Source organism: Cebidichthys violaceus, unplaced genomic scaffold, assembly GCF_023349555.1.
Source record: "Cebidichthys violaceus isolate CVI_PGR_0920_01 unplaced genomic scaffold, fCebVio1.0.p SCAF_23, whole genome shotgun sequence".
NCBI classification, from domain to species: Eukaryota; Metazoa; Chordata; class Actinopteri; order Perciformes; family Stichaeidae; genus Cebidichthys; species Cebidichthys violaceus.
In genome coordinates, this window is record NW_027176406.1 from 441,843 (window position 1) to 467,973 (window position 26,131).

The 26,131-nt window shown below is 42.0% G+C and overlaps 3 protein-coding genes across 8 annotated transcripts; all 3 read right to left on the minus strand.

The window, feature by feature from the left end:
• Positions 1-165: 165 nt before the first annotated feature.
• Positions 166-6,940, minus strand: tom1 (target of myb1 membrane trafficking protein). Of its 4 annotated transcripts, none has more exons than XM_068719155.1 (16): positions 6,824-6,940; positions 5,948-6,032; positions 5,731-5,809; positions 5,493-5,642; positions 5,227-5,361; positions 4,984-5,118; positions 4,718-4,834; positions 4,393-4,523; positions 4,247-4,289; positions 4,021-4,159; positions 3,853-3,916; positions 2,776-2,845; positions 2,444-2,509; positions 1,946-2,008; positions 1,676-1,715; positions 166-1,030 (listed from the first exon to the last, which is right to left on the minus strand). In XM_068719155.1, exons 1-16 carry the CDS (start codon positions 6,873-6,875, stop codon positions 936-938), a joined length of 1,464 nt encoding a protein of 487 aa, XP_068575256.1. In that variant the 5' UTR covers positions 6,876-6,940; the 3' UTR covers positions 166-935. The 4 variants fall into 4 exon arrangements, with proteins under 4 accessions (XP_068575256.1, XP_068575255.1, XP_068575259.1 ...); XM_068719154.1 differs by having other exon boundaries at positions 4,393-4,526; XM_068719158.1 differs by lacking the exon at positions 4,984-5,118 and having other exon boundaries at positions 4,393-4,526.
• A 4,900-nt stretch (positions 6,941-11,840) lies between these two features.
• Positions 11,841-22,273, minus strand: zgc:171844 (uncharacterized protein LOC100151763 homolog). Of its 3 annotated transcripts, XM_068719175.1 has the most exons (7): positions 22,215-22,273; positions 21,222-21,314; positions 18,053-18,173; positions 15,408-15,481; positions 13,990-14,104; positions 13,025-13,095; positions 11,841-12,687 (listed from the first exon to the last, which is right to left on the minus strand). In XM_068719175.1, exons 2-7 carry the CDS (start codon positions 21,298-21,300, stop codon positions 12,569-12,571), a joined length of 579 nt encoding a protein of 192 aa, XP_068575276.1. In that variant the 5' UTR covers positions 21,301-21,314; positions 22,215-22,273; the 3' UTR covers positions 11,841-12,568. The 3 variants fall into 3 exon arrangements, with proteins under 3 accessions (XP_068575276.1, XP_068575277.1, XP_068575275.1); XM_068719176.1 differs by lacking the exon at positions 22,215-22,273 and having other exon boundaries at positions 18,053-18,170; positions 21,222-21,451; XM_068719174.1 differs by lacking the exon at positions 22,215-22,273 and having other exon boundaries at positions 21,222-21,451.
• Positions 22,274-23,234: 961 nt separating this feature from the next.
• mfsd6l (major facilitator superfamily domain containing 6-like) lies at positions 23,235-26,072 on the minus strand. The gene is made up of 2 exons (XM_068719150.1): positions 25,939-26,072; positions 23,235-25,268 (listed from the first exon to the last, which is right to left on the minus strand). The coding sequence occupies exon 2, from the start codon at positions 25,207-25,209 to the stop codon at positions 23,242-23,244; it is 1,968 nt and encodes a 655-aa protein (XP_068575251.1). The 5' UTR covers positions 25,210-25,268; positions 25,939-26,072; the 3' UTR covers positions 23,235-23,241.
• Between the last annotated feature and the right edge of the window lie 59 nt (positions 26,073-26,131).

The window sequence follows — 26,131 nt, forward strand, 5'->3', positions numbered from 1 at the left end:
ACTTGCGAGGGTGTATTTTTCTGTCCAATCAGGACAGAAGAGTAGCAACATGTTGCCTAATGTGAACTGCTGTGTTTGCCTTCTTTTCAATTTTTTGTTCTTTTATCAAGACAACTTCACCTCTCAACTAATTGTAAAACAAAGCCCACACAGTGTTATGTAATATCAACTGCAGTGTGATTAATGTGTATTGAAGTCATACAATCACAGTTGTTGAACATGGGAGTGTACCAGCAACAGACAGCAATTACAAAAAGATTTTCACTTGCCCCAAACCTATACATTAACATTAGAATAAGAACAGCAAGTTAATAGTTTAAGTTTAATATGACAACAGTTTGTCATGACTTCCTGTTAAACTTCAAGTAGAACATCTTCACAAGGGAACGTTGGATGTAAAAGAAAAAAAGAAAAAAAAAACATGACATCCTGCATCAATAATGATGTGAAGCATCAAATTATTACATTAATGTAACAGCCAAGCTTTCTCTTACATACAAGCTAACAGTGTTTGCTACTTAGACAGGGGTGCTTTCTGTAACCCATCATCATCATGTTTAACAATATATATATATATATATATATATATATATATATATATATAACAGCAATACCCCCTCTCTTTCTTTCAACAGCAGGAATGTAACCATATAAAATGTGCAAATGTTTGCATTCCACACATGGACAAACCCTCAAAGTAAAAACCTCTGCCCCTTCATAAAACAACAATATTTTTTATCAGTTACAAAAACAGGCTTGCTCCTTAGCGAGGAGCAGTGTACACAGCTATACGATGTTCTTCCTCAGATATGGGTTGTAATTCCCCATGTCAAATGTGCCATTCAACCCGTCCACCAGGGAAGAAATGTCCCTTTCTCAGCCGATGGCGCGGGAGCTTCACGAGCACTGTTAGTTTGGCAGGTTCCATGTGTAGCTTAAGACTCGGAGTGGTTGGTGTCCTGCGGGGAAGCCCTCACTGACGGGAGACGCTCAGCTGCTTTTGCTCTTCCTGCCAAAAACTTGTCAAACTCTGCGGAGAGAGAGAGAGAGAGAAGCAGTATGAGATGAGATGAGACTTCAGAAATTGTTTAAACTTTAAAGTACATTCACTGAATGGAATATTGGGTTTATATAAAAGATGCTGGTGCGGTGCAGAAGTAGTTTTAGAGTAGTAGTGCTGGGTCAAACTAACCCGCAACTCATTAATTACAAAGTCCTGTTTCATAAGAAATTGAATATGGCAGCAGTCTTTTTAAAGTATTAAATAACTGCATAGCTGTGTTGAGTTCTCGTGCTGAATAGGTCTGAGGAGAGGTAGTATGTGGCACCACATGCCCCAATAAGACTATAGCGCCACATACGGGTCAAATGCGCAAATATTCAGCAGCAGATATGAGTCTGATTTGTTGAAATAAGATTCAAATATATTAAACTCAAAATGTTTGGCCAGTCAATTCAGCACAAAACATATTTTTTCTCTATAAACGGCCAAAGTGCCCAAGCTAGTGAGCACAGTGGGACACTACCATTATAATATATAGGACACACCAAATATACAGGGCTTAACACTAAATTACCCCTCAGGTACTGCAGGTGTACACGGACGCCAAATGAATTAACGGATGATAAAAGAGGCTCATTTTTAAAAAAGGGGATAAAGTGTGAGGACCCTCACCTTCACTGGTCACACCGTCTGAATCTTCAAAGTCATCATACTGTGTCACAAACAGAAAAGACATTATAGATAAACTATTTCAAACTATTCATGTTCGTGCATATTCCCTGGGGCAAGGAGGATTCAAAAGTGAGCAATGTAATTTCATGAATGGATAGTTACATTGCCGGAGCCCCGTTCCACCGATAACAATAGTTTGTAAAACCTCTTGTTGGTGCCGATTTAAAAATCGGTCGACCTTTAATATCTATGTATTAATTTGCCATTTACCTCATCGTCCAGCTCTAGCCATTTCTCAATGTCATCCATTACAGTGGACTGGTTGATAGGAATCTGAGAAAGAACAACAGGACGGTCAGAGCAGAGAAAGATGAGCCGCTGGTTTAACTTTATGAAGATGAAACTACACTACCAAACACTCGCCTCACAAATAAATCATAAATACAAAAGGAACAACTGCATGTCGGGAAGAAAAGCATGACAGGTATGACAACAATGTAGCATGTCAGGACAGTGCAAACCAAACATTGTCATGCTTTCTGATGGGCGTGAGTCCAAAAACAACTTACATTGTCTTCACCACATACAAAAACATGCAAACCAATGGGTTTCATCTCAACACCTGAACCACCAAACCATCAAAAGTGATCCAAACGAAAGCAATCCAGACCACAGCAAAAAGTACAGATGCAACCTCATGACAAAACCAAGCAACAGAGGGTGTGGAAGGGTGAGTCAATGTGAAAGAGGAACACATTTTGGACGCACCATTCCCCTTTTAATCATCCAATCTAACTTTGGTGAGGAGCTGCGGGTGGAGGATGGGCTGTCGTCCTTCACGCACAGACAGAATTTAGGAGGAAAGCAGTTACCGAGAAAGAATTACACACACATTTACTCATCCAAGTAGTTCTGTACAGTTTCTTGAACTGAAACTCAGACTTCTCCCCCAGAATCGCAAAGTTAGCAATTTCCACACTGAATTTTTCACAACGAAGGTCACATCGCAGTCAAGCAAAACTCAGTCATAACAGCCGATAAGTGTTGTGACTAATCCTATCAAACCGGGTAAACCTGGACTACATGGCATCTTTGCTTACCGTTACAGCGTTGAGTAGTCTGCTGTCCTGAGCCTGAGCCATACCGTCCACTGAAACTTCACTCTGCTCGCTGAAACACAAGATTTGTACTTTGGTTAACTGCCATGTAAGCTAATACTTTCAGTCCAACACAAAAGGAATTAGAGGGATTGAGTCGGAACTGTTTTTAAACTCCAAAACAAAGATCAACGTATTTGCAATTGCCATTCCTGGGAATTTGCTCGAGAAAGAGCTGCACGTCTGCTCTGTAACATTGTATTTGTAACATATCGATATAACAACAGATCAGCAGAATTTGCTTTGTTATTCACACAGCCTCCACTTCCCAAACATTCTATCTAATGTACCCCCCAGATGAACCCATCCTTTATCGACACCACCATTTTCCACCATGAAGAAAATGGTGTTCATGTTACTTAACACAGTCAATCATATATTGGATATTAATGTCAACTTTAAGTGTAGAAGCTGGACTTTTTAACCATTTAGCCATTATTTCAAATATGTATTCATTACCTTTAGCTAACTATTCAAATATGTTGTTTATAGTTAACGTTAAGTATTTAATTTGCATTACTTTTAGCTAACGGTTCAAATATGTAGCTTTTAGCTAACGTTAACTCTTCAATATGTGTTCATTACTTTTAGCTAACTGTTCACATATGTAGCTTTTAGCTAACGTTGACTGTTCAATATGTATTCATTACTTTTAGCTAACGGTTCAAATATGTTGCTATTAGCTAACGTTAACTGTTCAATATGTATTCATTACTTTTAGCTAACTGTTCAAATATGTAGCTTTTAGCTAACGTTAACTGTTCAATATGTATTCATTACTTTTAGCTAACTCCTTCCGCTGTTAATTACTTTAAACTTGTTATCTCAACTTCATTCCTTATCTTTAGCTAACTCTTTGGACTGCTCTGCTTGCTTGCTAACACGTTTTCATGCACTCTTTTCATGTAACTTGCCCTCATTGGGAATCACTCTTTTACCTCATACCAAAAAATACAACTTTTGCTACTTGTGTTTACTATGTACATCTTCAAGATCATGTGGAGGATAGTCTTTCTGTACCTTGGCCTTTGTCGAGTTGAGACATTTATATTCTTTGATAACGTGTCATCTGATTCACTCGTACCTGCAAGAGGAACAGCGAGAAGTTAACAGTGCATAGAACAAGTGGAGGCGTACACTGAACATGTATGTAAGTAATGTTCATACATACAAGACCGGAGTACTTACTCAGTCTTGCCATCTGACTGGAAAAACTGTCAGCTTTTGACAGGCTGAATGAGCTGTCGTTGGTAACGGATGCAAGCCCTGAATGGCTGACGGAGTCAGGTGTCAAATCGAAGTCTGTTAGATTGACGTATGAGTGACTCTGAGGGACAAAAAGTGAAAGTCCATGACTCATCCGCCGTCAAGTAGGAAAAACCACCAATTCGAATATCCCAGACATGTTATTTACCTTCTTTGCTGTGCTTTGACCGTTTGGTATTCGTCTTTCAAACCTGTGAACACCAGAGCAAAATCATATCATCAAATAGTCAAATACAACCTGTTGAAATACTACAATCCTCTTATTTTCTAAATAAATAAGTGCATGAAGTCCACCTGTGGTAGCGAGTAAAGGCGGTGTTCATCTCATCGTTAGCTGCCAGCAACTCTTCTATCAGCTTCTCCTCACTGAGTCTGGGGACCACCTTTACAATCCTGTCTTGCATTTCCTTACACACTGTGTATAACTGCTAATGACACAATCAGACAAAGAATGTGTGGGCGGGGGTTTGACGGGGCCAGATGTAACACAAAATATATAAAGTAGGAGATCAGTTAAGGGTAAGACACTGTTACTCAACATGACAGGAAGGAAATGAGTTGCACAGAATACGTCACATCATTAACACCTGAGTGTGTGTTTTGTTGTTGTTTTTTTTACCTCCAGCAGCTCCATGTCTGCTTGTTTTACCGTGACAGGATCCAGCTGACTCATCATGTCTGACATCATAGTCAGGTTGCTTCGCACCACTCCCAGCTCCATCTTCAGCTGTTTTATCTGGAGGATCAATGATATTTCCTGAATAAGCACAGCTAAAGGCATATATTGATTTCATAAGTGCTGCAAGCCAAAGTGATACGAAAGGGAGTTGTGAAACACCAAAAGGCCAAACAAAACATCTGTCTCTAGCGCAGCAAGGCCATCACCTGGCTGGGAGTGAAGGCATTGTTTCCCTCCAGGGCCAGTTTTAGCTCAGAGGTCAGCGGTGGGATGAGCGGAGGTTTGGAAGAGAGGAGCATGGCGGGCAGAGTAGTGACAGCAGGCCCGTTCCCAGGCGAAGGCTGGTAAGCAGATGCACAGAAATGACTCGCAAGTAAAAAAAAGAAAGACCAGAAGATGACAGGTAGCACCCGAAGATCAGCGAGCGAGTGCAGCAGCCATGCTTGTACCTTTTTGGGGGCTTGGGCGGGTAAGTAGCCGTCCAGCTCCGTCATGGGGAACTCAAGTCCCTTCCTCCGCAGGTCTTCGTACACGGAGACCACGCCCGTCAGGTCAGGCGAGCTACGGAATGCATCAGCCCACGCCTTGACGAGAAACAACCACAAATTACCATCAGACAATAAGAGCCTTGGTACCACACCAAGACTGATTACAACATGATTACCCCCGAGCTACCACAGTGTCGCCAAACATGTAATGTGGCTTTTTCTTTTACCTGTACAATGCTGAGCACTCTGTCATGCAGGACTAATGGAGGGTTGTTTTTCGGGATGATCGACCGGACCAGAACCCCCTCAACAAAATCCCGCGTGGTCACCAGGATGTGAAGCTTGTAGCCGCAGTTCTTCACGCAAGTCTCCAGGACCTAACGGGAGAAGGAGACGCAATAGCTGGAACTCAAACCAGGTGTCAACACAAACAGAGCGTGAGGGCGACGAGGGAGCGACACTCACAGTGAGCGCCAGCATGACCTCCTTGAAGTTCCTGTTCCCCACGATCCTTTTCTTTAAGGCTCTGACTGCGTCTTTAGGTCTGTAATCAGAGAATGTGCATCAGTGAGAGGCTTGTAACCTCCAGAGGACTCCTTTGTTCCTGATGCTGACGGATCACACACAAACACACACACACACACACACACACACACACACACACACACACACACACACTCACCCATCCTCTGAGCTGTTGATCATGTCGCAGATCTCCATGTTGAGGGCCCAGTCTTCTGATGGCAGGCTGGAGCCGGTCGCACTCTCTGCGGAAAAAAATATACAATGTTGAACAATATGAAACCGCAGAATAATATTGATGGTGTCGTCATAACAGTTTACACTGGAATATATATTATAACTTGTCTTTATGATTATTAATAAGATGATTATGAATGCTTAGTACATGTTTCTCTTAATTTAATAATAATAGTTTCTTCATAGCATACCAATCATAACACATAGCAGTTGATGGAGTACCCTGTGTTTTCTGATTTGTATAATAATGACAGTTTTTTTTGTAAAACTGTTACAGTTTGTGTCATGAACAACACTCTCTCTACTATCCTTTAATCTGCTTATCTATTCATTCCTCAATCTCCATCAGTAACTGAATACACATGTGCAGTCATTAAGCTACAGTTGAACGTGCCTCTAATTTGGGTCAGGAGGCTGTGGCCCACTTTCCGTCCCCGCCCGGCTATTGGCAGGTTAAACACAGTCACTACAACAACCAATCAATTTGAGCCTCGCACCATTTAAGCCCCGCCCCTGTCAAACCACTGCTCAGCGAACGCGTCACTCAACATGTAACCCGTTGCTCCTCTGTCCGTCTTAATAAATGTACCTTAATTCCACCATGTAAACGCATTGACATTGTATACGTATTAGCTCGCGCATTAAAACAGTGCAGGCCATGATAAAAAAAATGGTAGAAGCATCTCGAAAGAGATGCGCGTGCCGGCGGGCGTAATGACTCCGGTAAAGGTGAATGAGACTAAAAGGATTTGGTTAATACAATGTAGCGATTTGCGGCGGATGTATAAAAACAGCTCACCGATTCGCTGTCCCACCGGCGTGCTGAACGGATTCCCCATTAAAAACTCCATGGTGAGGGCGGTGAGGGCCCAGAGAAGCGCCGACGTCCCCGGTCACAGCCGTACGCAGCGACAAGCCCCGCGCGCTCCCGCGGACTGCTGCTGCTGCTGCTCACACAACAAAGTGGGGCACCAGTTGAACTGCGTCATCATTTAAAGAGACAGCAGCCTGCCATCGTCAGACGGTCGGTGTAGTAATGTTAGGACACTACAACTGATGCGCCCCATCCTGGCACTTTATCATCCCGCTGAAAGATGAAGCGCTCTTGGGAAGCTCCCTCTGTCTTTGTGTCAACGTGACAATAATGATATTACTACTGTAACTGTACACATGATGTCATCTGTTACTATGAAGACTTTAGCACAGGTGATCATGTACAAAACTATAGCCTGTACCTAAATGGACACAGAAAATCAGCTCACTTAATACTTACTGTCCTTATTAAAGCCCTCTATAAAAAGGTATTAACTGAGCTTGCACATTTGATGAAAGGGGACAAAATGAAAGCACAGAAATGAGATAAAGCATTGTTCCACAAAACATATTTTGTGTTTTATTTGTCACGTAGGCTATGCATGAACATATATATTCCCTTTGTTTGCCTCTTTCACAGGCAATGGGTGTACACACTGTGTTATCATACACAGTGATGACACTTGTGTTCGGGGTAGAGAGGTCTGCCACTCTTGTTCGACCTCTTATGAGCAAACTGTTGAAAAATAACAGAAATCCTAAATAGCCTTATGTGGGATTTGTAGTGCTGCATGAAAAGTCTTGTCATAATCAATCCTGTATATAAACAATATGAAAATGTAATGTATTGTATTTATTTATTAATCTTCACGAATCATTGTGGGATGACTGTAATGTGATTCTACAACAGCATACTTCTATAATAATCTGAGGGGTATTTTACTGTAAAAACACAGTTTAATGCTGTAATACTACAGCAACATACTGCTAAATCACAGTAATTTCCTGCCATAACATAAGTGTGAAGTCACATATAAAGCTGTCATTTTACTTTAATTTACTGTAAAATGTCTTGAAAGTAATGCAATAGTAGCCAGTAATGTACTGTAAACGTACAGTCAGATATTTTACAGTGTGGGGTCTGTGAGACCACAAAGATAAGTAACGCATTATTTTTTGTAGTGGACTTCTGACACATCATCAGTTCAAAATCATGTTTAAGTAATTCTCATAAAATCCGGAAAAATTGAAGCAGCAGAGGCCAAGATTTCCTGAGTTTAAGTTTGTTGTCTGGGTCAAGCTCCAGCAACACTGGATCCTACGCTTCCCATAATGCAACTAAATAGGGTTTTACATTATGATAAAATAATCAGTAGTGCTATTACTACTTGTGACGAGTACACTGAACTTCATTATCTAAAATTGGTGCCCCTTAAGCACTACATGTACATTTACACAGAAACAAAAACAACTTATTTTTTTATCCTAAAAGCGTTCAGATTAATGTGGAAAAAAGTATATTCTGGCAAATGTTCATTACCTTCATTATGCATCACTTTACTTTAGTCCCATTAAAAGCCCCGCGCTTGTGTTGTGTGGTTCTCTGCCACACGGGTGCACTGTTTGATTTCACATTTCACAATGTCAGACAGCCCAACGCTGCATCACGCTTTCTGATGACCGCCCGTCAAGCATCAATTACCAAGCAGGCGCTACCTGTCCTGGGTCCTCTGGATCATTTTGTGTCAACCTGGTTTGAGCTTTTCGTAAATTGAAAGTTTGATTGGGACTATACAACATTTAGGCACAACACAAACTGACATGATACAGACCTGAAGGCGTTTTATGTGTCAAAATCTAGTTTTAAACCCTTCAATATTTGAGTATTGTGCCTATTTCATATTTCATATATATGTTGCATATTTCTAAATTACACATTTGTTTGATCATGTCCAAGATGTGAATGTGTGACTCAGACACAGTGATTCACAGAGCCAGCCAACAACTCTGGCCATTAAAAAAGAACCATATGTGGCCGGTGTGGGCGATCACAGAGCAGATATAAATTCAGGCGGTTTCTTATCACAGATGAAGATATGTGTGTGGTTTTCCTTGGCCTCATCTAACATCTGATAGAGTTGTTAGATCGTCTTGCAGAAACCTGTGGTCTTTGCGCTGTATTCAAAATCCAGAGCTTGTTTGAGGTAACTGCAATTAAATCTCTTTCCCGATGTTCTTAATGATTGTCTTTCATATGTGGGCGTAGGTAAACGTAACTATACTGTCTGTGCAGTGATGCTGTTGCATGGTGCCTCAGCAGTTGCTATGCTACTGTATGGAGAAAATAACCATCACTGTAACACTTTAGAAAAAACATACATACATATGTATATATATATATATATATATATATATATATATATATATATATATATATATATATATATATTTATATATACTGTATATATTGATTGTGATGATTGGAAGTATATGCATGGTATTGTTTCTGCTCTGACAAATACCTGTTATAAATTACTCTTAAAGGTTCTATTAATAAGGGGCATATTTCCTACAAACCTTTAATTAGCTAATTACCTAAGATAACCACCTTCGGCCAGCTTTTATTTTGTAAGTGCCTTTTTATGTCTTGGGTCCTTTAGTTGTATTCAAATGTATTACTCTTGTCACTAGATGCTAATGTTGGTTTAAAATAAATGGCTAAATTGCTATGCTGTTATGTTAAGCTAATGCTAGATTTCAGCCTTTACATGTGCTTTTTGAGAAGAATATATGTGAGAAAATGTTTTATATAATGCCCACATCTATAGTTAAATGTCATTTAATGAATGTTTGTACTCGTAAGAGCTCATTTATGTTGTATCTGTTCCGTAGCTCTTACGGTGTTTTCTGGAGATTGATTGTGAAGGAGAGAAAGTAAATGGGGTTGCTGGGGTTTCGCTACACCTGTTGACCTCATGTATTCAGAATCAGGAGTGTTTACTGCCCTCCAGTGGTCACAGAGACGAACTCAGTGGCTATTACACGTTGCTAATATCAGTGTTAGTATTAATAGCGATATGTCTTTATTTGGGTGATTATTACAAATAACAACAGGGACACCATTATCAGTAACAGTGGTTTTAAGTTACATTCTCTTCATGTGGAGACCAGCATATGGCCACTTCCGGTGAATACTTTCAAAATAAAACGACCAAACTGACGAAATCACAGCCGAACTGACAGAAATAATCATATTTATGTCTCTCCAGGGTTCACAGTGAGAGACTGCAACTGCACATTCTCACAACGTCAGTACCCGACAGACCACACATAAAAAAACAAAAAACTGCAAATGTCGGTGCGGCGTTCATCCAATAGGTTTAAATGTCACAGACATTGCATCATCACTGTCAATTTGATAAGTATCGACTGGAAACATACACTGATTCTAAGCAAAATGGTCTCATATCTTCTGCACATATTGAACCAATTGAACCAAACCTTTTGTTTTCTTTTGTTTTGAGTTATTTAAGTTTCAGCCTCAATATCCAATTTCTGCAAACTTCTGATTCTCCAAAATATCCAATAGTCCCTGTTCATGTGACAGGTATTGGTATAAGGGGTCTTGGGTTTCAAATTGCTTTTGACTTGAATTGAATCCAATTGTCAATGCAACCGTAGCTATGATAAGACATTTAGCATATATTACACTGCTGGCAGAAAAGTAATATTTGAGACATCATATCTCCTCAAAGTTAAAGTATCAGATGTGTGAAAAAAGTTTGATATCTTTCTGTGCATTTCACCTTTCGCCTTCTTTGCTGTCCCCCCCCCCCCCCCCCTACCTTTTATCACTCCCTGTTTTTGCTCCCTCTCAAAGCTCCCATGTGGCTGACATGCATTCGCACAAAGTTCTCTCCTTTACTTTCCCTGCTGACAGCTGGAGCGCTATGCAGCTCCAATAACATACATGTACAGCACCACCATGTTCATGCTCAGAGACTGAACCTGGAATCATTAAATGCTTTAAGAAAAAGTCAAGGGTCAAAGCTGTTAAAAAAGAGAGAGAAAATAAAAAGCACAGAGTCTTTAATTGGCGGAGCATGTTATCGCCTTTTCCAGGGACTTTTCAATGTCTTAGCCAACGCTGCCTACAAGAGCTAGCAGCTTTTTCCACAAGCATCCAATTAGAGTGGGTTGGCAGTAACTTGTCTACATTCACAGTGTGTGGCCCCCTGATTAGTCTTCTCAGCCTGCAAATTAAATACAGCAGAGAGCGTTGCAGGTCTGTTAATCTGCAGCCAGCTGTGACGGCCTTTATCAACTGCCAGAGGGATGGAACCGCCAAACAGACCACATCACTGCAGGGAGAGAGCTATATGGACAATAACAGACCATGTGCCTTATTGAACGTGAATGCATCTCTTCCACGAGGTGAAGGGGAATAATAAGGAAAAAGGGGAGAACATGCATACCAATTGTGACTATAATATCTACTAAAATGGAGTATTCTTTTGACAAAATACTCTATAAGACAAATCAAAGACAGTGTGGTGGGGGGTGCTGCCACTGTCCACTGTGTGACTCATCGGTCGCTGCAGTGTGTGTTATTGTCTGTGTATGAGAGGTGAAGGTAGGCAGCTGAGGTAAGTTGTGCGGAACTGAAAGCATCTGGTTTTCTCCTCACCAGCGTGATCAATAATAACCCCCAACCACCACACACACACACACACACACACACACACACACACACACACACACACACACACACACACAATCTCATCCCGTTGTCATGGTAGTAACATACAGGATGATGGCAGAATGCTCTTTGGAGTGGGTCGGGTATTTAAGTCACAGCTTCCACTTCTTTCTGAACATATCAAATCAGAAGTCCAACATCCTCTGAAGATCACCTCTTGAATAATAATAATCACTTTTTGCAACATTATGAAGATAGCATATATTGTGTTGTTGCATTAAAAGTCTTTATTTTAACAACATTGCAAAGATGATATGTCACACAAAATAATAGATTACATATTCACATTTATTTATTTATTTTTGTTCAGTACGTGAAAATCTTGTCTTACAAAACAGACATATTACTTAATGACTCATTACGTCCGGTTCAGACAAAGACTTTGGTTTAAGTTGTGGTCTGCTGCGGTAATGTTCAGCTCTATCTACACAAATCTCTTCTCTGATGTACTACTGCTAACTGTAGCACTTTATAGACCAAACAATTAACCGAATGATGAAAAAAAAGTATGAATCAATAATGAAAGTAATCACTAGCTGCAGTCCCAACAATGACATTATAATAGTCTGTTACAGTACTAAAGCAAGTGTAGTGGTCTACTCTTACTGCATCCAATACATCACAAACACACAGTCAGAGCAGCCATAATAATATCTAATTACCTTAATTGTACAAAAAGCATTATAATATCTATGAGCCAGGAAGCTTCCCTCCTGCAACACAGACAAACACAGTATTTCACAGTAGCAAGTCACATAATATAGAATAAGAATAATACGCATCTCTTACATTGTATGCACATGAGGATTAATGCAGATCATCTTTCTTAGCAGGGCAGACATACAATATACACATGAAAGCACTGGGGAGGCTCACATGTGCATGTGCATCCACACACACACACACACACACACACACACACACACACACACACACACACACACACACTCCTCTGTTTTCGTCTGGTCGGTGTTACATGACGGAGCAGGTGAAGCTGCAGCAGTCTTTCAGAAGCGTAAGTCCAGTTTTAGTGAAAAATGGTGCTGTTGTCTGCTGGGCTTTGGACGCCACTGTTTGACCTTGCAAAGCACCTGAATGAAAAAGAAGACTTGACGGTAAACTCTCATCCTCCACACCGTCACTTAAAGTTATATTCCTTAACTGAAAGGTTTGACATTTTGGGGAATATGCTTCTTTACTTTCTTGCAGAAAGTTAGATGCCACTCTCATATACGTACGCTGAATATTAAGCTATATCAGCAGCAGCTGGTTAGCTTAGCACAAAGACAGGAAACAGGGGGAAACAGCTAGCCTGGCTCTAATGTAATCCGACAAACATGGACCAGCAACCACTCCACTGGTTGCTCGGCATCTGGTCCAATTAGAGAAATAGTCCGGCACATAACCCAACTCTTTGGTCAGACTCACCTTTTGCAGACAATGTCTTGGGAAATTTGGACTGTAAGAAGGCGGCCATTTCTCTGTCCTCCTCTTGTTCCCTGTGGAGGAGAATATATCCCTGTGTTTGTTTTACTTGTCAAGTATGTGGTTCTGAGGTTTTTTGTTAATCATGTTAAATGTCACTGGGCTGCATTTGACAGAAACCAAGGCGACAGGCGGGACAGACAAATCCTCCGGAGATGATTTTAATCTAGCTGTGCATGGCGTGGATTCACAGCTGCATGTGCACACAATGCTGTCCTCAATCTATTTCCAACATTGAATAATGAAGGGAGATGTCCTCTCACATCCCCGCAATCCTTCTGAGACCAATCAAAATGTCACTCAAAGATATTCTTTCACATCAACGACTGCCTGCTTATCAGTGGTAGCACCACAAACAAATACATACAGTATACACACATATATATATATATATATATATATATATATACGTATATATGTATATATATATATATATATATATATATATATATATATATATATATATATATATATATATATATATATATGTATACATACATATATAGCGGGAATGCACAGAACACAAAGAGACAAAGCTTTAGAAGAAAAGGGCAACAATACCTCTTAAAACTCACTGGATCAATAATCTGAGATGGGGCAAATAGTGTATAATGTATGTAGTATAATGTCAGTTTGTTTTTGCACGAAGTATTAAGCATGTTATTAAACTAAAGTTGTTTAGGAAAAGCTTTAGACTGATAAGCACGATGAAAGCTAATTATAAAGTTTATTTTTTACAAAGTTAATTCACCAGAATCTAAAGATCCAGACCTTTTGGACTTTCCCTAAATGAAATCTCCCCTGCTCCCTGAAACCCGTTCTGTTGCAAACAGACAGCACTGCAGTGTCTGCTGTGCCTGAGAGGAACAACACCGAGTCTTTTCACTCGACTGATTTGATAACCTCACCTCAGCCTCTCGAACTCCACATCATCCACGAGGAAGTCTCTGGTCTCCACCAGCTTGTTGATCCGCTGCAGCAGCTCTTCCTCCCTCTCCCTGTCCTTCTTGGACTTGTCATTGTCTGTTCAACAGTCACAAGAGAAGCTTTACGTAAAATACAGCAACAAGTGTCAAAATGATAAACTAGAATAGAATAGAATTGAATAAACTGGAATAGAACAGATTATTATTGCCCACCAGGATGGAAATGTGTCTTTTGCTCACCAAGCAAATGAAACAACAATAAATGAAACTACAATAAATAAAAAGCAGTCACGCTGTAAGTTAACAAGGTCATATAACAGAATAATACAGTATCACATAGTCACCAAAGCAACTATTGGAGCCATTTTTCACAAGCTACATATCTTTCGAACATTTTGACACTGAAATTGCATTTTCCAGACGGATAAATCAGGAGAAAATAAACTTTGTTCGAGATCTTTCTCTGTCTCTGAGATCTGGCAACTAACACCCTAGCTAACAAAATGTTGTACTGCTAAATATGTCTGTAAGCTATGAAAATATCAAATGTTAGCAAAAGCAAAACACAACATACACAACACTTCTGAACGAGGACGCAGTGACCACGACCACTTAGGAGACAGGAAGTGTGTCCCATTTCTAAACGTTGGTGGAGCTTATAATGCGTTTTCTATGTTACAGAGCATCTTTGGCTGTGTTTAGGCACAGTTCAATGCTAACCTCGGCAAGCTAACATGCTCACCCAGTGACAATGCTAACATGCTAATGTTTAGCATTTATAAAACATTTGTTGTGTGAGCCGCCTTAGTTTAGCGTGTTAGCATTGTAAAGATTGAGTGTTATCGGTTCACATCGGACCAACATTGCTAGCCCTAGAGCTACGCAGCTAGCATGGCTAAATCTCCCATATCAAAGGCACTTTACAGTATTGTATAGGTGTATAACCACTTCTGTTCTTATCTCTTTAGCTGCCACAACAAACTGCTTCTAAAGCAGAGCTATTTTATTTTCCATATCCCCTTTATTTTTCCAGGAACATTTCCCATTCTGGTTCAAAATCTCTTTTCCAAGATGGCACCATAAAAAGTTTCACATAAAAGAACGTATTGTATCATAAATGATATAGTTATACAAATTATTTAATAAAAATTCAAGTGGAAAAGGGGATCATTGTTCTTTGAAGTCTTTGTGTGTTTGAGGTGAAGTCATTTGTATTCACGACCAGCCCATTCTGAGGATGTATTGGATTCCCTCTACTCCTCATCACAGAAGGGATTGCTGGTCAGAAAAACATTTTCTATATGTTTTCAAAGATAATAAAGCAAATAAAAACCATATGCGGCACATCATAAGTGAAATGCGTGGTCATTAAATGAAATGTGACTGCTTTTTTAATTTACCTGGAATAGAGACAAGTTTCTGCAGCTCCGTCTTCAGTCTTGTGATTTCTTTGCAGAGCTGGATGTCATCCATCCTGAGCAGAAAACAAACAAATCATGAATAGACATTTGCAGGAAAGCAGGTGTAAAAAAGAATGGATTGTAAAACCCAATTTCCTTCCTAACTATACATACAAACATCAGTGTGAAATTGTAGGAGCTTATCAAACAGAAAAACACTGGACTGAGATGATAGCGAGGTCCGTGAGTTCATTAACTGGAACAACACCACCACTGTGAATGAATCACACCTGACATTATCAGATCTCATTTCACCGTCTGACTCTGAAGCAGATTTCAAAACATCAGGGGCCGGTCACACAAGTGTGTGTGTGTGTCTCATCGATGGCAAAATAAGGGAAATGACTGTGAGCGCAATATGTACTCTGAGCTGTTGGTTTAATAAAACAGGCTTTACTTTGGTGTACTTCAGCAGAATATATCTCAGGATGACTCATACGCTGCCAGGTGTGTTATTTTTTCAAAATGGATTTGCATTGGAGTTTTCTTGTTTATGTCACAGTCAGACTAAATGATTTCAGTATAACAAAATGTATGCTGTATTCACATGGAATCAGGCAGACAGTGGACAGCAAAACGGACATCGATTTAATTTAGCTGTGTTACAGCTACTTTCTCTTTATATTTGCCTAGTACATACTGCAGCTTCCCCTAACATAGCACGTACTGTTGAATACAGTATGCATTTAATTGGTACATACTACTTCCTCAGCATGCATTTCCTGTGATCTATGTATGCAATTAAAAAATAATAATCATAACACGGCATTTTTAACTTTGACCCTCTTGCTCATATCAGCTGTGCAAAGGACTGTGGGGCAAAATCGCCAGCAAAGCTTACTAGCTTGCATAATGCAAAATGTGACCGGAAACATCCTGGTATTTTTGGCATACTGCATTTGACATAATATGTATATATATATATATATATATATATACACACTACACTATTTGATATACTTTTAGCACATTCTACATCTGCCCGTAAGTCGGTGTACCAAAGTTGGTTTACCGTCTACTGTTGCAGATTCCATGTTAACTCCCAAGAGTCAACAGCCATGCTAGCAGCTATGTGACAATGCTAACATGCTGATGTTTGGCAGGTATAATGTAGTGTAGTGTGTAGGTAGGTTAGCATTTGCTAATTAGTCACATCAGTCTGGACCCCAAGTGGTGGAGCAACAGACCATCTGCAGAGCCATGCTGCTAGCGATATTAAGACATTAATCATTCTAAGACAGTGGAACACATAAATGTGAATCCAAATATGAAGCTGAATACTAACAAGAATAGTTTCACATTTAGGATTATTTGCTTTATTGCAAGGAGTTATATGAGAAGATTGATACCACTCTCATGTCTCTACGGTAAATATAAGGCTTCATACAGGAGCAGGTTAGCTTAGCTTAGCACAAAGTCTGGAAACGGGGAAACTGCTAGCCTGGCTCTGTTCAAAAAGTAACACAATCCACCTACTACCTCTCTGAATGTTATATCTTATTTGATTAATGTGTACAAACAGGCTAGTGGTTTCTAGTCTTTGTGCTATGCTAAGCTAACCGACTGCTAGCTCTAACTTCCTCTTTAGTATGCGGGCATGAGTGGTATTGATCTTCCCGTCTAACTGTCAGCAAGAAAACAAAAAAAAGCATATTTCCAAAAATGTATTCCTCTAACAAGACAACTGAGTAAAGCATTTTCAAATTCAACCTCAGCTGTAGATAAATGTAAAAGTCAGTTTTTATCATTTCGTACAGTTTGTTGTTTTACCAACTCTCCCCACAATAGTTGAGCTTCATTTTCTGCCTGTGCTGCAGTTGATATAACACATGTCAACACATGCAGGGAAACAATCTATAATTGGGAGTTGGATCGTGCATCACTTTTCACCCTCTGGATGCGGATGGAAGTGAGAACATGATGCGTGTCACAAAACCGCCAACACTTATTGGACTAGTCATTTTGAAGGCTGAAACCCCCCCAAGCAAAAGTTATCCTCCGTTTCTGCAATTCATCATATGGTCACATTACGCAGCGCTGGTCGCTGTTCTTAGTCCCCACTCCACCACCTCCATCCTCGTGTGTGTCAAAATAATGAGGACGGTCTCGACAGAAAAAGCGTGGCATAATTAAAAGGAAAGGATGAGAGGGAAAGGAGCAAAGGGCATCTTTTTAGATCAGAAAAAAACCTGATCGTGTGTGTGTGTGTGTGTGTGTGTGTGTGTGTGTGCTGGTAGTCTGCTAAGACCTCAAATAACACTGCTGTTTTCTTCAAACGCTTTTTGCCATCATGCACATGGCTGCTTCCAGTGTTTGTTGCTGACAGTCACGGTGCATCATCTCGTATTCCTGAGGGGCTGCTGACAGTATCTTGGAGTATTCAGATCCCTGTAGAGCAGAGCTTTACTGTATGTGTCGGTGCAGTGGAACATCACATGATAAAGGTGAAGCACGTATTATCATCTTGAGTCTAATGTCATCGCTGTGTGTCAGTATCCAATCCCTTTTTTTCTTTTCTTTTTTTTAAACCCTCATATATGGTTTTATTCAGACTAAAATTGTGCTACTGAAGAACCAGGTCTTACATGTATCTCAGCTCCGATTCCCTCCGGACCAGGATGTCTCTTATCCGCTCAATTTTGCACAGCTCTCCTTCAATGTCCTCGGTCGTAATTGTGGAGTCAGCCATCGAAATGACATCCTCTGCTGGAAGACAGGCGAAACCAAAACACCATTATTTGGTTCTGATCATGGCATTGGGAGTTTATACAGACAGACTTGTGTGTGTGTGACTGACTGCCATCATCAAACAAGTGACACAAGCACCAAAAGGAAGCACATTCTGTATACTACAAGCCACAAGTTGATTGTGAAATTAATTAGAAATTGAGGCTGGCAATGCCTTCCACTGGCGCTACTCACTGGAACACTTAAAGGAACTGAGCCATCATTAAGGACATTAGTTACAGCTGTGCTTTTACTGCAATGACAAGTTAAACGTTGCATGTGAAAAGAGTGGGCTTGTTTCTCAGTTCCACCAGCAGCGTCCACATAGACTCTATGTCTAACCGAACCGACAGAGAAGATCATCATTTTCAGAGAAAAAGCACAGTAGTAGGCCATACACTGAATTATTGAACATGGTTTTACGATTTAAAGCAATAGCTCAACATTTTTGGGATATAAGCTTATTTGCTTACACGAGTTAGAGGAGAAGATTAATGCAGCTAGCAGCCGCCTAGCTTAGCTTAGCATAAGCACTGGAAACAAGATGAAAAAGCTAGCCTGACTCTGTCTAAAGTATCTGCCAGCACCTCTAAAGCTGTCAAAATAACACATTTTACTTTGTTTGTTTAGGTTTGGAGGGAGCCAGTTTTCAGTCTTTGTGCTAAGCTAAGCTAGCTAGCTACTTCATATTATATTTTCTTCTCTCTTTTTCCATATTCTTCAAAAAAAAGACACTCTGCGCAGAAAAAAATAAATGTATTTTAATATTATCGATGCTCTCGTCTGTCCCTCTGCAAGAAAGCAAATGATCCTATCACCCAAAAGTATTGCTTTAAATTGTTTTCAACAAATAAACGTTTACTTTCCGAGCACAATGCTTTAAAAGTTCTGAGTAATTCTGAGAAAAGTGAAGATTGAAAATAAATTGAATCCTATAGTGTAACTATCCATCTTTCCGTTGCGCCTCAAGTGCGAAATTGCTAAATTGGAGTAATTTATTGCATTCATTATGTCCAATAAACCACCTGTCTCGGTTGTCAAGGTTCCCGAGAGACTCTGGAAACTCACGGAGGAAATCTTAAAGTAAACATCCAGAGGCAAACACCAAAAGCACATTATTGAGACAGTAAACCCTGCAATGATCCTTCAGCTTTAAACATTTAAAGGGCCCTGGCTTAAATTCACCATCCCGCTATGATCTGATCACAGCTCTGTGGATATACCCCCCCCCACACACACACACACACACGCACACACACCTAGTAATTCTTCAAGCATCACTGAATAGCTGCACTGCCTCCCCCTGCAGCCTCCCACTCCTCACCGAGAGCAATGAGTCATCCAGCAGAGCTCGGATCGGCTTTTAATTACCTGACCTTGTGTGAAAAGACATAACAATCATACACACACACACACACACACACACACACACACACACACACACACACACACACACACACACACACACACACACACACACACACAGGATCACTGGGGATAACACTCTCCAAACCAACTTCATTCACCACACACATGCACAAACATACATGAGTTGCCGGCATGTGTTCCTTTTCCCCAAACCCTCTGACAGGCTCTGGGAATTTAGTCAAAATGATTTTGATAACAAATAAGAATAACTGACTTTACTTACTTGTTATAAGCAGGTTTGTGTGAATCCACAGTTATATTGTTTACTGTTCTGTCCTCTTGAAGCCTGTATAATTCCAGTAGTAATACTGTCACACCCTTAAGGTCCACTTAAAGTCAACCATGTGGTGCATGTGCTTTAATAGAAAGCAATAAAATAAAATGAACGTGCGCCTGTGCGTGTTCTGTTGCACACAGAGGAATAACAGAGAGCCGAGGACTGAGCCCTGAGGAGCAAAAATAAAATCTCATCATGCAGCTATAAGGGGTCTCCATTTTCAGGGATGGGTTTCTAAATGGGCCAACCGGGCACAGGCCAAGGGGCCCAAAGTGTCAGGGGCCCCACTGGCCTTCACCTACAAAATGTCACTGGAAGAGACATGAACCAACCAGGAAGAGACTCAAAATGACCACAGAAAAACACGAAACTACTACAAAAAGACACAAAACAACACATAAAGAGGCAAAACCACCTCAAGGTCTGCGTCTTTTCTCATTATCCACCCATTAACTGTAATTTGCTGATATTTTACTGGAATTTTCCTGGAATAAAAATGTGTAATTTGTTCATAATTATAAGGAAGAGAAAGTAAACATTTTTATTGAATAAAAAAAAAGAAGTAAATATATTTCTATCATTTATAACTGGAATCTTTATTCTCTTCATTTGTTGAATTCCCTGCTGTGCAATGACATTGTGATTCTCTAGATCTAGATATTAATTGAAGTTAAAGCTAAAACGAGGTCAGACTAACTAATGTCGATCGTCAGAAAAATAATCCACAACTATTTTGAGAATCAATGAATCGTTTCAGTTATTTATCTTGTTCCAGCTTCCAAGGAGAATAACAAGCTTATGTTTGTTTGACGTAACAGTAAACTGGATATCTGTGTATTTTGGACTATTGGTTGGACAAAACAAACTATTTGATGGTTAGGAAATTGTGACTTACATTTTGCAGAATTTTCTGCTAGTTGGAGACAATTCCTTTTATCATTATCAACCAATTACATTTGGGAATTACAGTTCATTTGTATTCCTTCTATATCTTTAAATTTGACTAAAGATAAAAAGATGAAAACAACTGGAAGAGTTTTCTTTTTGGCAGTGTGGAAGAAGGCTCTTAGAGAACAAGCATCAGACCATTAGGTCTACATTGAGGGTTAATTAAAAGATTATCCAGAAGAATCTTCCCCTCCACATCACTGGGGTTTACATACTGGGATGTCTAAAACCCTGCTGACGGACAACTTCACTGACTGTGAGGATCTGCAGGGAGCTGAAGCTTTCATTCTCTCTGATGAAAGTTGTAATGCAATGGACACAGACCCCCTTCTTTCTCCGATCCACGCGCGCATCCAAAGCTGCTCAAAACTCACTTGATTTCTCCGTCGCTCCTTCCACCTGCGTCTTCTCCAGAGAGCCGTACTGCTTGGAGGATCTTCTCTCTTTTTCCATATTTTTCAGACACTCTGCGCAGAAAAAAAAAAATCAAATAAATGTATGTGCGGAACAGAAAATGTATATAAAAAGGTATCGACTAAGTCCACGCAGCAGTGCTGTAACGTATAACGGGAGCAGAGCTGCCAACAGACGGACTCCTGCATAGAGGTGGATGTCAGCGCGGAAGGAGCTGAGGCAGTTGATGTCCGCCGCAGGGCGCCACCTGCTGGGCAGACCCGCACCACAACGAGCTACTACAGAGGAGGAGAATCACCTTTGAACAGTGGAGGGAGAAGTATTCAGGTCCTTTACTGAAGCAAACAAAAACAGCCCTCTGTGGAGTGTGTAAGTATTATGAGCACAATGTACATGTTCCCTGTCGGTGTCCATGTATTAAATATGAGGATTAATATTAGCATTAACGTGCATGTTGCACTGCTGGAGATGTTTTCAGCTTCTGGATGATGCATTTTCCAGCTGATCCAAGAGGCTTTTTGAATAGTTTATACAACTTAAGAAGTAGAATTGTCTCAACAAATACAGGGGACACTTTATGTAAATTGATGGTTATTCACTGGACAGGAAGAGCAGAATTAAATTGTAATCTTAAAGTAACTAAAAGAGTAAAACGTACAATGTTTGCCTCCGAGGTGTATGTGGAGCAGAAGTGGTAAATTACATCAAATGTGTACTTGAGTTCAGTATTTGAGACATTCCACCACTGTATTTGAAGACATTAAGAGAAGCCGAGCAGGGTAAACGTATATGGAATCAAATCCGGGACCCAAGATCATTTTAATAAACAAACATCTGCCATTGTAACGGTCTGCTGCTCTCTAACCAACGACACTGTTCACGGGAGAATGGAGCTGCCTTTCACCAGGACATTTTCATCTCGCCTGATTGAGTTCAGCTGTTCAACGACATACCGGGGATGACTTGGTTTCATGCCGGCGACGGCCCCCACCAGATGTTAAGGGGGGTGGGGGGGTCCATCTGTCTGCACGCAGGAGCCATAGGTAGCAGCGTCCCGCACATTCACGCACTCCTCGTTCAGAAGAGGAACATTAAACGACACACAGAGTCAATGCAGTTCCAGAAACAGGTGAGCAATGAGTCTGCAGGTATTTCTCTGGAGTCACGTGATTCAACATTTATTTTGGCTGCTGATTGCACTTCACATGAAGAGGAAGAGTATCTATTTATTTCTGAGGAGGAGCTAATGCTGGAGTCACAGATGCTACTCTTCACAGTACTCGGGTCTGTAACAGGTTGAAGACCTTCAAATACAACAGAGACATACAACTCTCTGGAGGAAAGAAAAATGCACATTTAATTAACATTTAGCATTTTTTTTTTTTAACTTGAGACAATGCATCAGAAAAAAAAAATCACTTTGAAAATGCTGATTTTTGGACTGGGATTGAGCAAACACGTCACAGCTTCATGACACCAGAATTTTACGACACCGTTTTAATGTGCTGAGCTCCCTGCGGTTAAATAATGCCAACCCTTGTCTAGTCCAAAAAAAAAACAACCCCACAAGCACAGTGGAGGACGGCGGTGACTTTAGCTGTAGATAAACAGACTGTCCGGGTGTGGTGGAACAGGAGGCCATCCTGGTCCTGCCTCACCTTGTGCACACCTCTGGTGTTTACACTCAACAGAACGAGGCTCAGTGTGTCTGTTGACATGATGCCTGAGCTGTTGAGCCCTTCATCCTGCTTCTTTGTTTGCTTTAGAATAGACGCATTGCTTATAGTAATGTTCATCTGAGAAGGCTCAGGAGGCACAGAGATGAATCCTCGGGTCCATCAGAACAGCTGATGAATGTTATGAGCACTGATGAGTTAAATATATCATAAATATATTATTTCCACACTGCTAGAAATTATTCTATGTAAATGCATTCTATGTAGGCTACTGCACTCGTCCTTCACTCTCACACTGCAGTGGTTAATGGTTTATCCTCCGTCCATAGTTGTTGTTGTTGCTGCTGCTGCTGCTGCTTCTGTCGTCGTCCATCGCTTTTTCCAGCCAGTCTCTCTCTAGGTCAGATTCGGAGTCGCTGGCTTCGTTCGCATCCGCCGCCAAAAGCCGAGAGTAGTTGATCCTGCGCTGGCGGGGGGCCCTCCACTGGAGCAGAGGCAGGCACACGCACCACACCATCAGGCCCACTGCCGCTCCTCTGAACAGCCACGTGAGACCGAACCTCTGGGCCACGAAGCCTCCGGCGAAGCTCCCCAGCCCGCTTCCCAGCTGCAGAGAGAGTGCAACGTAGACCCTCCTCACGCTCCTCTCGGCCCCCGGCGGGGCCACATCCTCGCACTGGAGCCTCACGACCCACCAGAGGGCCCCGCTGCTGAAGCAGCTCAGCACCTGGGCGGGCGCCGCGGCCCACGGCCCCCAGAGGAAGGAGTAATAGAAGCACTGCAAGCCGAGACTCGCGGCCGCGACGACGAGCACCCGTCCCGGGCTGAGGAGCTTGGACAACCGGCCGGCCAGCAGAGGGAAGGCGGCCTGCGAGAGCTGGGCGACGGCTAGAGACAGCCCCATGTGCAGCTCGCCGCTCCCGTGGTCCTGCATCTGCCACAGGAGGAAGTTGTCCACGGCGGAGCCCGCCACTCCGACAAGCAGGGCGGTGATGGCGCAGAGCAGGGCGCGGGGGGAGCCGCGCACCAGCCGCGCGGCCTTGAGGAGCCCGTTGGCCCGGTCTCGCTTCTTGTTCAGGTGGAGGGGGAGGTACGCAGCCACGGGGAGGGCCGCGGCCGCCAGGGCGGCGTAGCAGTAGAAGTGCACCGCGCTCCTGGAGACCCCGCCAGCTACGAGGCAGCTCAGGCGGCTGACCAGCAAGCCCGCTCCCCCGACCCCACACGCCGCCCCGAGCAGACCCCACACCCCGGTGCTGCTGTAGCGGTCCGATGCATCGGCGGAGTCCAGATACTCGTACAGGCCGTCGTCTGCGGTCCACTCCAGAGGGGCTGACGCGCACTCCCACACCGACACGATGATGAGTGTCAGGAAGAAGAGCCGGTGTTGAGGGTCCATCGCCTTCAGGCTGCCCAGAAAGTCAAAACGCCTCTCATTTTCCTCTTCCTCCGTCTTTTCTCCAAGCAGCTCTTCTGACCCCGAGCTGAACTTTGACCTCTTACTCCTCACCGGAGCTGTCGAAGAGGTGGTGGGCTGGTGCATGAATGAGCCGCCGACCTCCGGTTCTCCAGCACTGTTGTTGACCACCGCTGATGCATTCAATGGTGGCAGCTGGGGTTGAGAATGATTATGTTGAGAATGATTATGATGAGAGTGATGATGATTAAGTGCGGTTTTAGTATCGGAAAGGGCCTTCGCAGTTGAATTGACCCCAGACTGGGAGACGGGAGCTGTGCTGGTGTTAGTTCTAGCTGAGGGTGCATCTAAGGGTGCAACTGAAAGTGCAACTGAGGGTGCAACTGAAGGTGCAACTGAGGGTGCAACTGAGGGTGCAACTGAAGATGCAACTGAGGGTGCAACTGAAGATGCAACTGAGGGTGCAACGCTGCTCCCGAGCAAGTCTCCGGATAGTTTTTGGGTTGGACCGCCACGCGGATCAGACACGTTACAGTTGCCGACCTGCGGGCGCACGTCCGTTGGCAGGACGAGCAGCAGGACCAGAGCCGCCGCTGCCGAGCACACGAGAGAGCCGTTTATCACCACGCGCCTCTTGTCGTAGTGTTTGGAGAGCACGCTCGCCACGGGGCTCCACACCAGCGACACGAGGTGCTTGGTGCCCATGACGACGCCCGTCATCGCGGGGGGCAGACCCAGATGTCGGAAGTACAGGGTGAGGAAGGGAAGCAGGCACGCTCTGGCGCACCAGCACAGGAAGTTGAAGACGCTGGCCAGAGCGAGGGCCCGCCGGATGTCGATCTGCTTGGTCCTCTTCATGGTCGGAAGATCACGGTCTCACTTGGTGGATTTCACATGGAGCAGCTGGTGGGTTTAAACTGAGAGACGGAGAGACGGAATACAGTAAACACAGCACATCAGAGTAATCAATACTTGGCCTTAAATGCTATTTGTTTTCTGTCAATAACCAATGTTCTTTCGAGGGCTACAATTATTTTCTTCATCAATAAACCTGTTCATTATTTATGTCTATGAAAAGTTTAAAAAAGTGAAATAAATAATGCCCATCGCAGCTTCCCAGAGCCCTACAGGTGACGCCTTCAGATGTCAAAACCAGAACATATTTTTCTCAAAACAAATGATAAGATTCATAATTACATTTTATTTTGGTGGGATTTGTGTTTTAAATAACTTGTAGACTATTTATATATAAAATACATTAGTCTAACAGATGTACAGTATAGACACAATACAGTACATCTGGTGATTAAAATACATTAATAAATGCATTAAGGTATATGTTTCCCACAAGTCCAATGGATATTCAGTGTTTTGTGTGACTCAAACTGACAGCTTTTTATTAACTTTGTACTTTCACGTTGTGGCGGATTCAGTGGAAGAGCTTTAAAATGCGGAAACATGAAAACAATGAACAAGGCGGATACGTTCACAGCTGCAGCTAAACGTAACTGTTCCCTGTAGTACGAGGATGTGGAGTCCACGTCACGTCAACTTTGTAAGATAATAAAATAAAACAAACTAATTTACCTTTTGAGCTCTGCCGCTTTGTTGGCTTCTTCTAAAATGTTCTACCGGTCACCTTCCACCACAAACTCCGGCATTAGATCCACGTTTTGGTCTCTTTTGTGTTCTGAGCAGCGGACACCTGTTACCGTCTGGACGGTGAGCGCACTCAACAATGTGAAAGTTTACACCTGGAGAGCCAGTCGCGCGACCACAG

What these genes read in the sequence shown, in the direction of transcription:
- tom1 (XM_068719154.1), bottom strand. Translation starts at nt 6,875, where the DNA reads ATGGAGTTTTTAATGGGGAATCCGTTCAGCACGCCGGTGGGACAGCGA. An exon ending in GCCGGTGGGACAGCGAATCG is followed by an intron (nt 6,033 to 6,823) that starts GTGAGCTGTTTT and finishes TTTTTTCCGCAG; the next exon opens with AGAGTGCGACCGGCTCCAGC. An exon ending in ATCAACAGCTCAGAGGATGG is followed by an intron (nt 5,810 to 5,947) that starts GTGAGTGTGTGT and finishes CTCTGATTACAG; the next exon opens with ACCTAAAGACGCAGTCAGAG.
- zgc:171844 (XM_068719175.1), bottom strand. Translation starts at nt 21,300, where the DNA reads ATGGAAAAAGAGAGAAGATCCTCCAAGCAGTACGGCTCTCTGGAGAAG. An exon ending in GAATCGGAGCTGAGATACAT is followed by an intron (nt 15,482 to 18,052) that starts GTAAGACCTGGT and finishes TTTTCTGCTCAG; the next exon opens with GATGGATGACATCCAGCTCT. An exon ending in CAAGACATTGTCTGCAAAAG is followed by an intron (nt 12,688 to 13,024) that starts GTGAGTCTGACC and finishes TTTTTCATTCAG; the next exon opens with GTGCTTTGCAAGGTCAAACA.
- mfsd6l (XM_068719150.1), bottom strand. Translation starts at nt 25,209, where the DNA reads ATGAAGAGGACCAAGCAGATCGACATCCGGCGGGCCCTCGCTCTGGCC.